This window comes from Eleutherodactylus coqui, chromosome 1, assembly GCF_035609145.1.
Source record: "Eleutherodactylus coqui strain aEleCoq1 chromosome 1, aEleCoq1.hap1, whole genome shotgun sequence".
Classification (NCBI taxonomy): domain Eukaryota; kingdom Metazoa; phylum Chordata; class Amphibia; order Anura; family Eleutherodactylidae; genus Eleutherodactylus; species Eleutherodactylus coqui.
Window position 1 is genome coordinate 58,615,005 of NC_089837.1, and position 14,333 is coordinate 58,629,337.

The 14,333-nt window shown below is 41.6% G+C and overlaps 1 protein-coding gene across 3 annotated transcripts in view; it reads left to right on the top strand.

Moving 5' to 3' along the window:
• The window catches only part of ITSN2 (intersectin 2), a 173,748-nt gene that overhangs the window by 45,114 nt on the left and 114,301 nt on the right, over nucleotides 1-14,333 (top strand). For all 3 annotated transcript variants that reach the window (XM_066596589.1, XM_066596615.1, XM_066596598.1), the window contains exons 4-5: nucleotides 8,175-8,238; nucleotides 13,615-13,778. In XM_066596589.1, the coding sequence (XP_066452686.1) occupies nucleotides 8,175-8,238; nucleotides 13,615-13,778 (228 nt within the window). The remainder of the gene's footprint in view (nucleotides 1-8,174; nucleotides 8,239-13,614; nucleotides 13,779-14,333) is intronic.

A 14,333-nucleotide genomic window follows, 5' to 3' on the forward strand; every position in this document is an offset into this window, starting at 1 on the left:
AACACTAGTCACTAAGGGGTTAAAAATGCACTTTAGGCGACTGAGTTCTGCGTCAAATAATTTTACATGAGACATAAATGCAAAATCTAACGTCTTCAGGAGGGTTTTTCCCATTCTAATGTGACTGTTAAGGGGTTAAAGTGCGTAGCCTTGTGACCTTGTGGAAGGTGGGACTTGGCTGCGGTGGTCCAGCGGTGGAGCTGCTTCGCAGGTATTGATGATCTGCAGGCGGCGTGCTGAAGGACGTTCCATTAATTATTGAATGCTCTGCAGTCCTGCGATGCAGCTGTTCCTGCTCATTAGGATTGGAGCCGGTGACTTCAGAGGTCAGGCTGTCACTCCGGAGGAAATTGTCAAACCTGAACTTTAGATTCTGGGATTCTCTGTTTTGTGGTTCTTTTTGGCTGTTAATGAGTTAATTATTTCAATGCAGTCAGCAGCTTCTTGGTACGGCCAAATGTGCAAACACAGCAGAGCCAGGTACGGCGTAGTACAGCGGTGCTGAGTGTTGTGTGCGGCGTTGCTGCATACGCTCAGTATTGTCGGCTCCTTTCATGTATGGTCAATCAATGGCAGGGAGATTTGGCTCACAGTGACGTCACCGGTCCAGCTAGTAATTGCCTAGTCAGTCGCCTTACATGTTTTTGGAACAGCGAGGAGCGGAGAAGAATTGGTAAAGGGCGGTCCACATCACTTTCTCCCCATTTGTATACGTTTTGACACAAAAAAGCATATTAAAACATTTTGCTTGATGTACCCATCTATATGTATATAAAGACGAAAGCCCTCACTGACTTAGTCACTGACTCACTCACTGACTCACTCACTCACTCACTCACTCACTGACTCACTGACTCACTGACTCACTGACTCACTGACTCACTGACTCACTGACTCACTGACTCACTGACTCACTGACTCACTGACTCACTGACTCACTGACTCACTGACTCACTGACTCACTGACTCACTGACTCACTGACTCACTGACTCACTGACTCACTGACTCACTGACTCACTCACTCACTGACTCACTGACTCACTCACTCACTGACTCACTGACTCACTCACTCACTGACTCACTCACTCACTGACTCACTCACTCACTGACTCACTCACTCACTGACTCACTCACTCACTCACTGACTGACTTGCCAAAAGTTCTCCAACTTCCCGATGTCGTAGAAGCATGAATTTTGGCACACGCATAGATTATCTCCAAAATAGGAAAAGTAATTGGGTCCTAACTCGATTATTCATCTCTAGCGCAAAAGAATTGGTGTCGAAATTTAACGTACATAATCTAAATCTAAATCTCTCACTTCCCAATGTCATAGAAACTTAAAATTTGGATTGGGCATTGATTATGTCATAAATAGGAAAAGTTAATAGGTCCCAACTTGATTATTCAATTCTATGCGCAAAAGAATTAGTGTCCAAATTTTACGTACAGAATCTAATTCTCTCACTTACCGGTGTCATAGAAACTCGAAATTTGGCAGGAGCATTGATTATGTCATAAATAGGAAAAGCTAATGGGTCCCAGCTCAATAATTTAATTATATGCACAAAAGAATTAGCGTCCAAATTTTATGCACGGAATGTAATTTTCTCACTTTCTGGTGTCATAGAAATGTGAAATTTGGCACGAGCATTGATTGTCATAAATAGGAAAAGCTAATGGGTCCCAACTCGATTATTCAGTTCTATGCGCAAAAGAATTAGCGTCCAAATTTTACGTACGGAATGTAATTTTCTCACTTTCCGGTGTCATAGAAACGTGAAATTTGGCATGAGCATTGATTATGTCATAAATAGGAAAAGCTAATGGGTCCCAACTCGATTATTCTTTGCGCAAAAGGATTAGCATCCAAATTTTGCGTAAAGAATTTCATTCTCCAACTTCCCGATGTCGTAGAAACATGAAATTTGGCAAAAGCATTGATTATGTCATAAATAGGAAAACCTAAAGGGTCCCAACTCGATTATTCAATTCTAGCGCAAAAGAATTAGCGTCCAAATTTTACATACGGGATCTAATTCTCTCACTTCCCGATGTCGTAGAAACATGGAATTTGACATGAGCATTGATAATGTCATAAATAGGAAAAGCTAATGGGTCCCAACTCGATTATTCAATTCTAAGTGCAAAAGAATTAGCGTCCAAATTTTACGTACGTAATCTAATTTTCTTACTTGAAATTTAGCACTGGCATTGATTATGTCATAAATAGGAAAAGCTAATGGGTCCCAACTCTATTATTCAATTCTAAGCGCAAAAGAATTAGCTTCCAAATTTTACGTACGGAATCTAATTCTCTCACTTCTGGATGTCATAGAAACATGAAATTTGCCATGAGCATTGATTGTCATAAATAGGAAAAGGTAATGGGTCCCAACTCGATTATTTAATTGTAGCGCAAAAGAATTAGCGTCGAAATTTTACGTACATAATCTAAATCTCTCACTTCCCAATGTCATAGAAACATGAAATTTGCCATAAGCATTGGATATGTCATAAATACGAAAAGTTAATGGGTCCCAACTCGATTGTTCAATTCTAGCGCAAAAGAACTAGCATCCAAATTTTACATACGGAATCTAATTCTCTCACTTCTTGGTGTCATAGAAACATGAAAATTGGAACGGGCATTGATTATGTCATAAATAGGAAAATTTAATGGATCCAAACTCGATTATTCAATTCTAAGTGCAAAAGAATTAGCGTCCAAATTGTACGTACGAAATCTAATTCTCTCACTTCCCGATGTCATTTTACATATAGGAAACGTCGCATGGTTACCTCCCCGTGGTGTTTCCTGGGTAACACAGAGAACGATGCAAAATGGTGAACATATGGTTTTCCCTGGTATCTCTAAAGTAACCACGACTTCACACGGAAAATCTTATGAACACCAGATAAACACCAGTACCAAATTAACTCGGGCGAAGCCGGGTATATCAGCTAGTAGCGTATAATCGTCAGATTCTTGTTCAAAGGCGCATACTTTCGATTGTTCGACTTGACCTTATACTTTTCCATCCCTTACACAGAAAAAAGCCCATATTACTACGCTTTTCTATCCCATTTAAAAGATAACGGATGTTCAATCCATATGGTTTTTAAGTCAATATGAAAAGTAATGTAAAGCTTTAGTTTAACGTGTTTTTTTTTTTTTTTTTTTTTCAAAAGCTTAAGAAAAGTTTTACATTTCAGAACTTTAAAAGATTTTGCAGTGAAAATGTGCTGAAATGTCTGTCTATACGTTTGACATATTTGCCAAAAATGTACAGGTATGCTTAAATTTGTATGTGTTTCTATATACTTTTTTTTTTTTTTTAATGGATCCTTAACATATGCGCTAAACATACATTGGAGAGGCTATCCAGCTGTGAAGTTATTCCCTATGAATGGGGTAGAGGCTAAATATATGGTAGGGGCTCGACAACTGGAATTCCCCCCCCCCCCCCGTTCTTAAGGACAAGGATTCGGTTAGTCACTGAGTGAATGGAACAGGGATGGCGCTGGTGCACCACTGCTTCACACACTTCAATGACAGCACTGAAGTGCTTGGACTCTGTAATCTCCGGCACTGCCGTTGATGGAGGGGCATCACACTTGCTCAACCTCCACTTCATTCAGTCGGGGACTGATTGCATCTGTTAGACCCCCGCTGATCATAAAGTTGTCCCCTATCTAGTGAATAGGGAATAACTTTGTAACTTTGCACATCACCTTTAATCAAAATGTATTTTTCCTAGAGACTTGTATGGTACAGACAATAAGAGAAATATCCGTGTCAGTCAGTCATCGCTGGAAAACAATCAATAACGTTTCCCAAGAAAGACATTTTGGCAGATGAGCTAAACCTTTTTAAATAAAATGTTTCCTAAACCCGTCTCTATAGTTTATCATCACAATATCCTCATATTTGTAAATGCTCAAAAAATCTGCATAAAATAAATGGGGAATGCCTCATCCTCAACAAAAACTATTCAACCTATAAGGTATAACCCCAGGGGGAAATCCCTCTGAAGAGATTGAGGTAGGGAGAAAGAGAAGGGACGGGAGAGGAAAGACGTGGACAGAGAAGAAGATGGCAGAAGAGAGAGCGCGTGCCTCAGGCCAGTGCCAGTCCATCAACCCCATACCAGCTACAAAAATGTGAGGTGAACAGCCGCTAAGATAAGCCAGGCGAATAGAAGTTGGAAAAATATCTCTGTAGCGCCTACATTATTTCTCGTGTTGCAAAACTTGTTCAAGGGTTAGACGTTGACTTTCCATTTGCATTCCTTTTTCCCCATGGAGCGTTGCATGGCCTACTGAACTCTCTACACCATCTTTATATACACTTTTTGAAAAGAAAGAAAAGAAAAATTGGAACTCCAATTTAGAGCCCAAGTCTAAGTTTTTTTTTTTTTGTTTTTTTTAAATTAATTCTTCTTGAGGAAAATGTATTCACAAGGACCTTTAGTAGCAACCAAAATGCTATATATTAAGCACCCCAAGAAAAAAAAGAAGAGGGAAGGGAAGGGACTCCACCTTCTCCACGGTTTTCAATTTTGTTTTTAATTTTATAAAGGTTAGGCCAACATGCCCAAAACGTATCGAGTTCATATAGATTATCTCTTCTGTAAAATGTGATTATTCCTATAGAAGGACTTGGTCCATGCTTCTGGTCCGCTCCCCAAACATACAGACTTTATTTCATCATTCATTTCATGAACCAAAATTAGCTTCCTTGTGGAAAAAAAAGTATGTGTGTGTAGATATAATATAATATTTTTTTAAATTTATTTTTTCTCCTGTGGAACAAAGGAGGCCTGAGACCTCACCAAGCACTTACAGGCCTCATTGTTTTATTAAAGACATGTATTTTTATTTTTTTCAAATGTTAAAAATATTTACAGCGCCACAAAAGATGAACCAGTTCACCCCTATCCCTTTTACATTTAGGACCTAAATCTGAGATGATGTAACCCAATGTGAATATTTTTGAGGGCTATAATACAATCTGTGCAAAAACAACTGCAAAATTGTGAGCTCCTTAAAATAATTGAAACGTCTTAACAATCTCCCTTAAGGAGGTTATACCACAATTAAGTTATTTCCTATCCACAGGATAACAGAGAACTTGCTGATTGACAGGGGTCTTAGTGTTGAGACCCCCACTCATCTCAATATTGAGGGTTCTGTGTCTTCCGCCCTACTCAGTTTTTGCAGCCCCCGCACTGAGGGGGTGACTTAAAGAAGGCTGGTTGCGCATGTGCACTAGCGCTGCACTCCCTTTCAGTGAGACTATGGAGATACCCAAGCGGCATGGATGGCGTTCTTAAGGCCCATTTACACGGAGCGATCGCTCAAAGATCTCCCAAACGACAGTTTGAGTGACAGCTTTGAGTGATAATTTTGCATAAACTATTAAGTAGCTGCGCAGCTACTTAATAGCTTATTAGCGTGCAAATGAAGCCTTAGCTGAAAGCAGTTAATAGCCGGAGGTCTCTTATCTGCATTCAGCTCCTTTGTTCTCCAACAGGAAACAATGCTATCAGCACTATCCACGGAGAACTCGGCGTGCGGTCCTGATAAGACTGAACGATGATGTTTAGGCTGGCTTGAATTTAACGATCAACTAGAAGTGCATGATGGCCGTGCGTTTGGACGCAATGATTATCACTCAAACAATCACTTTTGAGCGACTTCTCCTCCGTGTAAACGGGCCTCAAGTCTCCTCACAATTTCTAGGTGCTCTCCCTAAGTAAAAACCTTAACATCTCCCAATACACACAAGGTACAGGGAGAAAGAGTCAAAGCTACTATATCCTTCTTCCAGGATGGAGTATACATTACCATAATAAGCTTTCTCATATAGATTTGCCCACCAAACAGTATAATCCTATTCTTCCCTCCAGAATATACTACTTTTGAGCCACACTAAAATACTTGCTGAATTCTGGTATCGCCAGTCTCACAGATTTGAAAAACATTTTTAATTTAAGTTGTAATGATCTAAATCTCCAAATCAGATTTATTGCAAATATGAGTTGTTTTTTTTTCCCCCTTTTCTTTTTAGTTCCAAACTCTCTCTTTATAGGGGAAAAATTGTGTCTAAAGCCGGCTTCAGACGGCCGTGTCAAGCTCCGCAAGCGGAACCAGCGTCCAACGTCCCGCATGATGCTTCGACGCGCATTCGCAATAGAGCGTGTGATGCGCCGGCAGCGTCACATGACACGGTAGGCGGGGAAGCGGTTTCACGCTATCTTCCGCTGTGCTACAGCGGAAGATAGCTTGACGGGCGGCTTCCATTGACTGCAATGGAAGCCGTCCGCGCGTACACCCAAGCCAAATAGAGCATGCCGCGGGTGAGGTCGGGTGATTTCACGGTGTGGAATTCCGCGATGGAATTCCGCACTGTGAGCATTGAGCTATTAGGTTCAATAGAACCTAATAGCTGCGGGGCAACGCTACGGATTTGCGCTGTGTAGCACGCGGCGGAAATCCGCCCGTGTGCAGCCGGCCTTAATCTACAGCAAATGGGTAGATGTACAAATGTTTAATCAGAATTTATTATATAAAAAGGCCCTATTGTAGATTATCCATCTGCCTAAAATACTTGTCCGTGGACATGACCATCTGCAGTCCATCCTGTGGTGGCCAACCTCACACAGACAAATCTGTTGGGGCAGAGACCCTTGCAATCACTAGAATGGGGCATGGGAAGGGTTCACAGAGGGAGCGCCCTCCCTCTGTGAAGTTGCCGGGCTCTCGCGATATAATCGCAGAGAGCCTGGCCTGTTGTCATGGCAATAGGACGCCAGACACTGGCGTCCTGTAGTGCCATAGCCTATGATCACTGTATAAGCGATAAGGCAGGGCAGTAGCCCTGCCATGCTTTATCACAGCGATCATCAGTGCTGTGCTGCAAGTCCCTCAGGGGGACTCAAATTGTGTATAAAAAAAGGATTTAAAAAATGAATAAAAAAGAAAAATGTAAAAAAAAACAACCTTTTTTACTTTTTTTATGCTTTCTCATATTAGCATAAAAAAAAAAAAATTAAAACCCCACATATTTGGTATTGTCGCGTCCGTAACGACGCATGCAATAAGTTGCACATGCTTTTAACTGTGCACAGAAAAAAAGCTTTAAAAAAAAAAACGTTAAAAAACTGAGGCAAAATACTCATTTTTAGCATTTTGCCTCCCTAAAAACGCAATAAAAGTGATAATTAAAGCCGTATGTACCCCAAAATGGTACCAATAAAAATAACAGCTCGTCTCGCAAAAAATAAGCCCTCATAGAGCTCCGCACATAAAAAAATTAAAAAGTTACAGGACTTTGAATGCAGCGATTTAGAAAAACATTTTTTCCCAAAAAAAGGGTTTTTATTGCAGAAAAGTGGAAAAACCTAAAAAAAATATAAGAATTTTGGTATTGTTGTAACCGTACCGGCCCGCAGAAAAAAATGTATTGTCATTTATGATGCATGATAACGCTGTTAAAAAAAAACAACCCAAATCTATGGTAGAATTGATGCGTTTTCTCTCCCTGCTATCATAAAAAAAATAAGTTTTACAATATAGTCTATGTACCCAAAAGTAGCACCGATAAAAACTACAGTTCGCCACTCAAAAAACAAGCCCTTATACGGCCGCGTCGACAGAAAAATAAAAAAGTTATGGCTTGAAAAATGGAGAAGAAAATCCGCCAAAAATCGTTGCGACCTTAAGCTCAAAATAGGCCATGTCATTAAGGGGTTAAAGGGGAGAACCTGGACACCCCCGTACACATTATGGCTAACAGGGGCGTAAATCGCCTGTGCAATATATGGCGCTAAAAGCCCATTGAACGCTATTGGGCTACTCGCACCTGCTATTTTTTTGATGCATTTATAACGCACATGAAGAAAAACGCCTGTTCTGGCGGGTAATACTTACCAATATAGGCAATGGGAATTTAACTTGCACAGCAAATACACATGCATGTTTGCTGGGTACTACATATTTAAGTGTGGGAAAACGTGTAATATGTTGACAAGCCCTTAATCTCTAATCAGCTGGTTTTAACGAACAACTTGTAAGGTGTGTAAGGGATCCTGGGAGTGTGAGCTTGTAAGTGACTGAAGTAATGACTGAATAGAGATCAGTGACTAACGGTGCAACCTTTCTCTTTTAGGAGAGCAAGCAAGAACCTTCTTTTTACAGTCCGGGCTTCCTCCTGCTGTCTTAGCGGAAATATGGTGAGATTGTATATATTTGTCCTATTGTTAGTCAGATGTCGGGCTGTTTCCACTCACCACACATAGAGCATGCTGATATTTAATGACCTCATTGCATCAGCTCATGCACAAATGCGAAGTTTCTCGAACGGAAAAAGTTGCAGGCAACTTGCAATGATTATATATGAAACTATTTGATATACCCTACCTCGCCCAAGTTAATTTGTTACAGGTGTTTCCGTGTTTGCATGTTATGAAGTCAAGGTTACTTTTGAGTAACCGAGGAATAAAATATGTATACACATAGCTTATCGTTAGATTCTCCCCAGTCTGCATGTACAGATGTCCCTCTGTAGCATGTGCCTCCCCTCCCACTTTCCTCATTTAGGACTCAAGGAATGCTTTCGCTGAATTTCACGCTTGTACAACACCAAGAAGTTACATTACATAGGGGTACCAATCCGTTTGCACTTAGTATTGAATAATCAAGTTGTGACCCCTTTTTTTTCCTATTTAGGACCCAAGCAATGGTCATGCCAAATTTCATGTTTGTACGACACCAGGAAGTTACATTACACAGTGGTGCCAATACTTTTGCACCTAGCGTTGAATTTTCCAGTTGTGACCCCTTTACTTTTCCTATCTAGGACCTTAAAGAATAATCATCCCAAATTCCATGTTTGTACGACATCGGGAAGTTACAGAATTAGGTTTGGTACATTATATAGGGGCACCAATACTTTTGCACTTGGCGTTGGATTTTCCTGTTGTGACCCCTTTACTTTTACTATTTAGGATCGAAAGATGTTCCTGCCAAATTTCTTGTTTGTATGACATTGGAAAGTTAGAGAATTAGTGGCCAGTCAGTCAATGAGGGCTTTCCCTTTTTTATTTGGATGGAATGGATGGATGGGTATGGAATGGATGGATGGGTATGAGATGGATAGATTCTTACCATGCAGGAATCTTTGTGATTATATTGCACCAATTAATCAAAAATACAGGAAAATCGTGCCTTACGCCTTGAGAATAAACAAAGCATCCCACTCACCGGGGTCAGAGTTGGACTCACTAAAGTCCCCTCTCTAACACCAGTAGCCAAAGAAGCTCCACGAGTTACATATAATTGAATCTTCACTGGATCCCCCCATCCTAGCCTGGGCATCCAGTCATGGCGGGCGCATCTCACCCGCAGGCTACAAGGTCTCGATCACAACAACATACAAATGGAAAAAACAGCGCTCAAAGGGCGGTGACCGATAAAGTGCATTATTTAAAGGAACAAAAATAGGCCCAGATGACTTGCTCTTTTTATGCTTTGACAAGCCCCCTCCCTATATGACTGGGCTTCGATAGCTCAGCTGGTAGAGCGGAGGACTGTAGAAGCAAATTCTTAGGTCGCTGGTTCAATTCCGGCTCGAAGGACCTTTTTACCTTTCTATGATTCTAGCAAACATCTGTCTGGGATGATTCAGGTAATCCTGCACGGAGCAGGGGCTTGGACCCGATGAACACGGAGGTCCCTTCCAACTCTGACATTCTAGGATTCCATCAAATGCAGTGGCACACAATTTTCACCAGAGTCTAATGAACTCCCGGTTTCCAATGCTTGAACTTAAAATCCCTGTTCTTGGGTGGCCTGACAGTCCTATCATGACAGCGGTCCAAGACATCCAGTGATTGGAGATCAGGGAGTTCATTTTACTTGATGTGGTACTGTAGGGAGGGGGCTTGTCAACCCCTTAAGAGTTATTCTGCGTTTAGATGTAACAATTATTGTTCACTTTTGTGTGTTTGAATGATTTTTTTTAACAATGATTGGTTTAAATGTGAGTCAACGACTGAAAAAGAATCATTCACGTTTTGTCCGTCGTTCAGTTTCAGCCAGCAGAAAAAAAAATCCTTGCTGGGTCGTTCACTTAGTGTTGTGTTTAAATACCCCCCGCTCAGTGTTACACATGGGTATGTGAAACGGTGGGCGAGAAGTGAGCGATTCTCAATGATGATCTGCCAGCCTAAGCATTCTGCATGACTGCTAATGAGTTAGCGGTGACGTCACTCATTCAAACGAGAATCGGCTCGGCTAAAAGGGACATAAAGTGCATAAATTAAGGCAGTGTTCCCCAACCCCAGTCCTCAGGGACCACCAACAGGTCATGTTTTCAGGATTTCCTCAGTGTTGCACAGGTGATGTCATTATTGTCGGTGCCTCAGACATTGCCACAGGTGCTCTTACCATAGGATATCCTGAAAACATGACATGTTGGTGGTCCCTGAGGACTGAATTAAGGAACTAAAATAAGCTCATATGACTCTGTCATTGCCCCTTGAAGATTGTTTTTGTATTTGTATGTGATTATTGTGCGTTTTTTTCACTTCTAAGGAAACCTCGTCATCATGAAAAGGTAACAAGTACAGTTTAAACAAAGGCGTCTAGAAAATGTCGATCTATTACAAGCGGTTGTCAGATTTCATGTTTATGTTCCCCATTTCCAAACATGATAAAACCCCATATCCTCTTTCCTGGGTCCCTGTAACTGCAGTCTTCCCTCTGACACTGAGTTTACAGGCTGCAGGACGTCAAAGGCTGCTGCAGCCAGTGCTAGACCTCGGGGTATGTTCACACATACAGAACCCGCATTTTTCCCCATTGACTTTAATGGATTTTCAGCAGAACGGAATGCTTCCAGTTTGTTTCCGGTTCCGTAGGTGTTAATGTACCCTCGTAGGTTCCATGTGTTCTCCTTTAACTAATCTCTCTCCTCATTTGCTTACTCTTTCCATTGCCTAAACGTTCCACTGATCTCATGTAGATTTTTATACCTGATGTGTTCCTCCATGTCACTCTGTGACCTCTTGGAGCAGAAGCTTCAGTATCTGAGGAGCAGGCGGTGTTGTGGCGGACGCCAGTCCCCTGAGCTCTGCTGCCATCGTCCTGCACTTTCCTATTAATATGCATGTGTTCTCATTGAGATGTTGCCTAATACTCCTGCTTATAGATTTTATTGCATGTTTAATTCATGAATGCTGCTACATATAACACGCCCCGTATTACACAACAATTATCAGGGACGGTTTTTTTGAAATGTTTAATTTTAAGATTTGCATGGAGTCCTTATGATTTAATTGCCATTCACAAGCACAATGGATTGTATAATACGCTTGTACAAGTAGTTGCACAGTGTGTAGTTTTAAGCCGATGTTCACATTTACATACCATTGTTACATTTTGCATATTAATATAATCTGCATGAAAAGCTGAATCACTTTGTAAATAATAACATTACTTACAATGTACGGATCCTGGATTACATCCTGTATTATACTTCAGAGCTGCACTCACTATTCTGCTGGTGGAGTCACTGTGAACATACATTACTTATCCTGTACTGATCCTGCATTACATCCTGTATTATACTCCAGAGCTGCACTCACTATTCTGCTGGTGGAGTCACTGTGTACATACATTACTTATCCTGTACTGATCCTGAGTTACATCCTGTGTTATACTCCAGAGCTGCACTCACTATTCTGCTGGTGGAGTCACTGTGCACATACATTACTTATCCTGTACTGGTCCTGAGTTACATCCTGTATTATACTCCAGAGCTGCACTCACTATTCTGCTTTTGGAGTTACTGTGTACATACATTACTTATCCTGTACTGAACCTGAGTTATATCCTGCATTATACTCCAGAGCTGCCCTCGCTATTCTGCTGGTGGAGTCACTGTGTACATACATTACTTATCCTGTACTGATCCTGAGTTACATCCTGTATTATACTCCAGAGCTGCACTCCCTAATCAGCTGGTGGAGTCACTGTGTACATACATTACTGATCCTGTACTGATCCTGAGTTACATCCTGTGTTATACTCCAGAGCTGCACTCACTAATCAGCTGGTGGAGTCACTGTGAACATACATTACTTATCCTGTACTGATCCTGAGTTACATCCTGTGTTATACTCCAGAGCTGCACTCACTAATCAGCTGGTGGAGTCACTGTGAACATACATTACTTATCCTGTACTGACCCTGAGTTACATCCTCTATTATACTCCAGAGCTGCACTCACTATTCTGCTGGTGGAGTCACTGTGTACATAGATTACTTATCCTGTACTGGTCCTGAGTTACATCCTGTATTATACTCCAGAGCTGCACTCACTATTCTGCTGGTGGACTCACTGTGTACATACATTACTTATCCTGTACAGATCATGTATTATACTCTAAGGGCCCATTTAGACACAACGGTTATCACTCAAAAGCCGTCTTTAGAGCGATAATCGTTGTGTGTAACTGCACTGACATGCAGTTTTCGTTAAGCCGTCGCTAATTGTTGTGTTCCAGCGTGCTGAAAGACAACGAAGAGCCTTATCGGGGATTCACAGTGGCATACAGCTGATACTATTGTTTCAGCTGTATCCCGCTCCCTCATGACAGGCTGGGTATAAAGAACACAGCCGTCCAGCTCTGTTCTCCATACCCTGCTCGGAGCGCTCGGCTGGGGAACGCCCCGCTTGTCTTCTGCATCCTCCGCTCGCAGCACAAGGTAATCGCTCAACGTTTCAGCGATCATCTTGCGCTGTAAATGGCACAACGATTATCGCTCAAATTTCACTTAAAAGACGTCTTTTGAGAGATAATCGTTGAGTTTTAATGGGCCTTTATCCTGTACTGACCCTGAGTTACATCCTGTATTATACTCCAGAGCTGCACTCACTATTCTGCTGGTGGAGTCACTGTGTACATACATTACTTATCCTGTACTGACCCTGAGTTACATCCTGTATTATACTCCAGAGCTGCACTCACTATTCTGCTGGTGGAGTCACTGTGTACATACATTACTTATCCTGTACTGACCCTGAGTTACATCCTGTATTATACTCCAGAGCTGCACTCACTATTCTGCTGGTGGAGTCACTATGTACATACATTACTTATCCTGTACTGATCCTGAGTTACATCCTGTATTATTGCTCCAGAGCTGCACTCACTATTCTGCTGGTGGAGTCACTGTGTACATACATTACTTATCCTTGTACTGATCCTGAGTTACATCCTGTATTATACCCCAGAGTAGCATTAGGGTTTCAGAGCGGAGCTCTGCTAGTGTCTGCATAGCGCTTTCCTCTGAGTATTCTGGGAAGTGTTCTCTTTACTCCAGGCACTGTACAGTGAAAGCTTTGGCAGTAGTCTTCAGACATTGGTGGAAAATGAAATAATTGTGATGAAGTACAAATAAATTTCTACAATTTCACACGCCATATTTTTATATAATTTTTCTTCCCTTCTTTTACCTAATTTGTACCTGACAGACACCCGTTTTCATTCCAGGGTGCTGGAGGTCACAGGTGACTCATTCTTGTGTACTTGATGTCTTTGTAGGAGCCTCTCCGACCTGAACAAAGATGGGAAGATGGACCAGCTGGAGTTCTCGATTGCAATGAAGCTGATCAAACTCAAGCTGCAGGGTCACACGTTGCCATTGATACTCCCGCCAGTCATGAAGCAGCCGCCAATTTTCTCGCCATTAATGTCCTCCCGCTTTGGTGTGTTTTCCCTACAACCCCTAATGTTACTTCTAGTTCCTTTTTTCCTTGAATTAACCCTTTCCAATCCACTGTCTGATATCTAAAGACATTCTGATTGAGGGCTGTACAGCTTCGATGTTGGAAGCCGTCCGACAGGGTATTCTTACTGTATATTACTGGCCGCTCTGTTGTCAGGGGCCTCTCCAGCATGTCCAATACCGCAGTACTGGCTCTAGCCAGCAGATGGCGCCATTGTAAAATGGCAGAAAGAGAACGCCCCCTAGGAAACCCTGAATCCAAAATTGGATTGCAAAGGGTTAATTATTTCATTGTACCTCAAACGTGTTTTAATGCTGATGGGCTGGAGCAGAAGGAAATGCAGTTTGCTGGGGAAAGATTCATTATCAGTTGCAGTTTAGTGATGAGTAGTACTAAATGCTTAAAAGTTCAAAATGCGAGGAATATACGAAGACTTCTGAATATGTCCTTGCAGCCCTACTTTTTCTTACAACTCTTAGATCAGACTTCTATTTTTTGCTGTAAGGCAACTGGCTTTAGCAGGAGCTCTTCCCC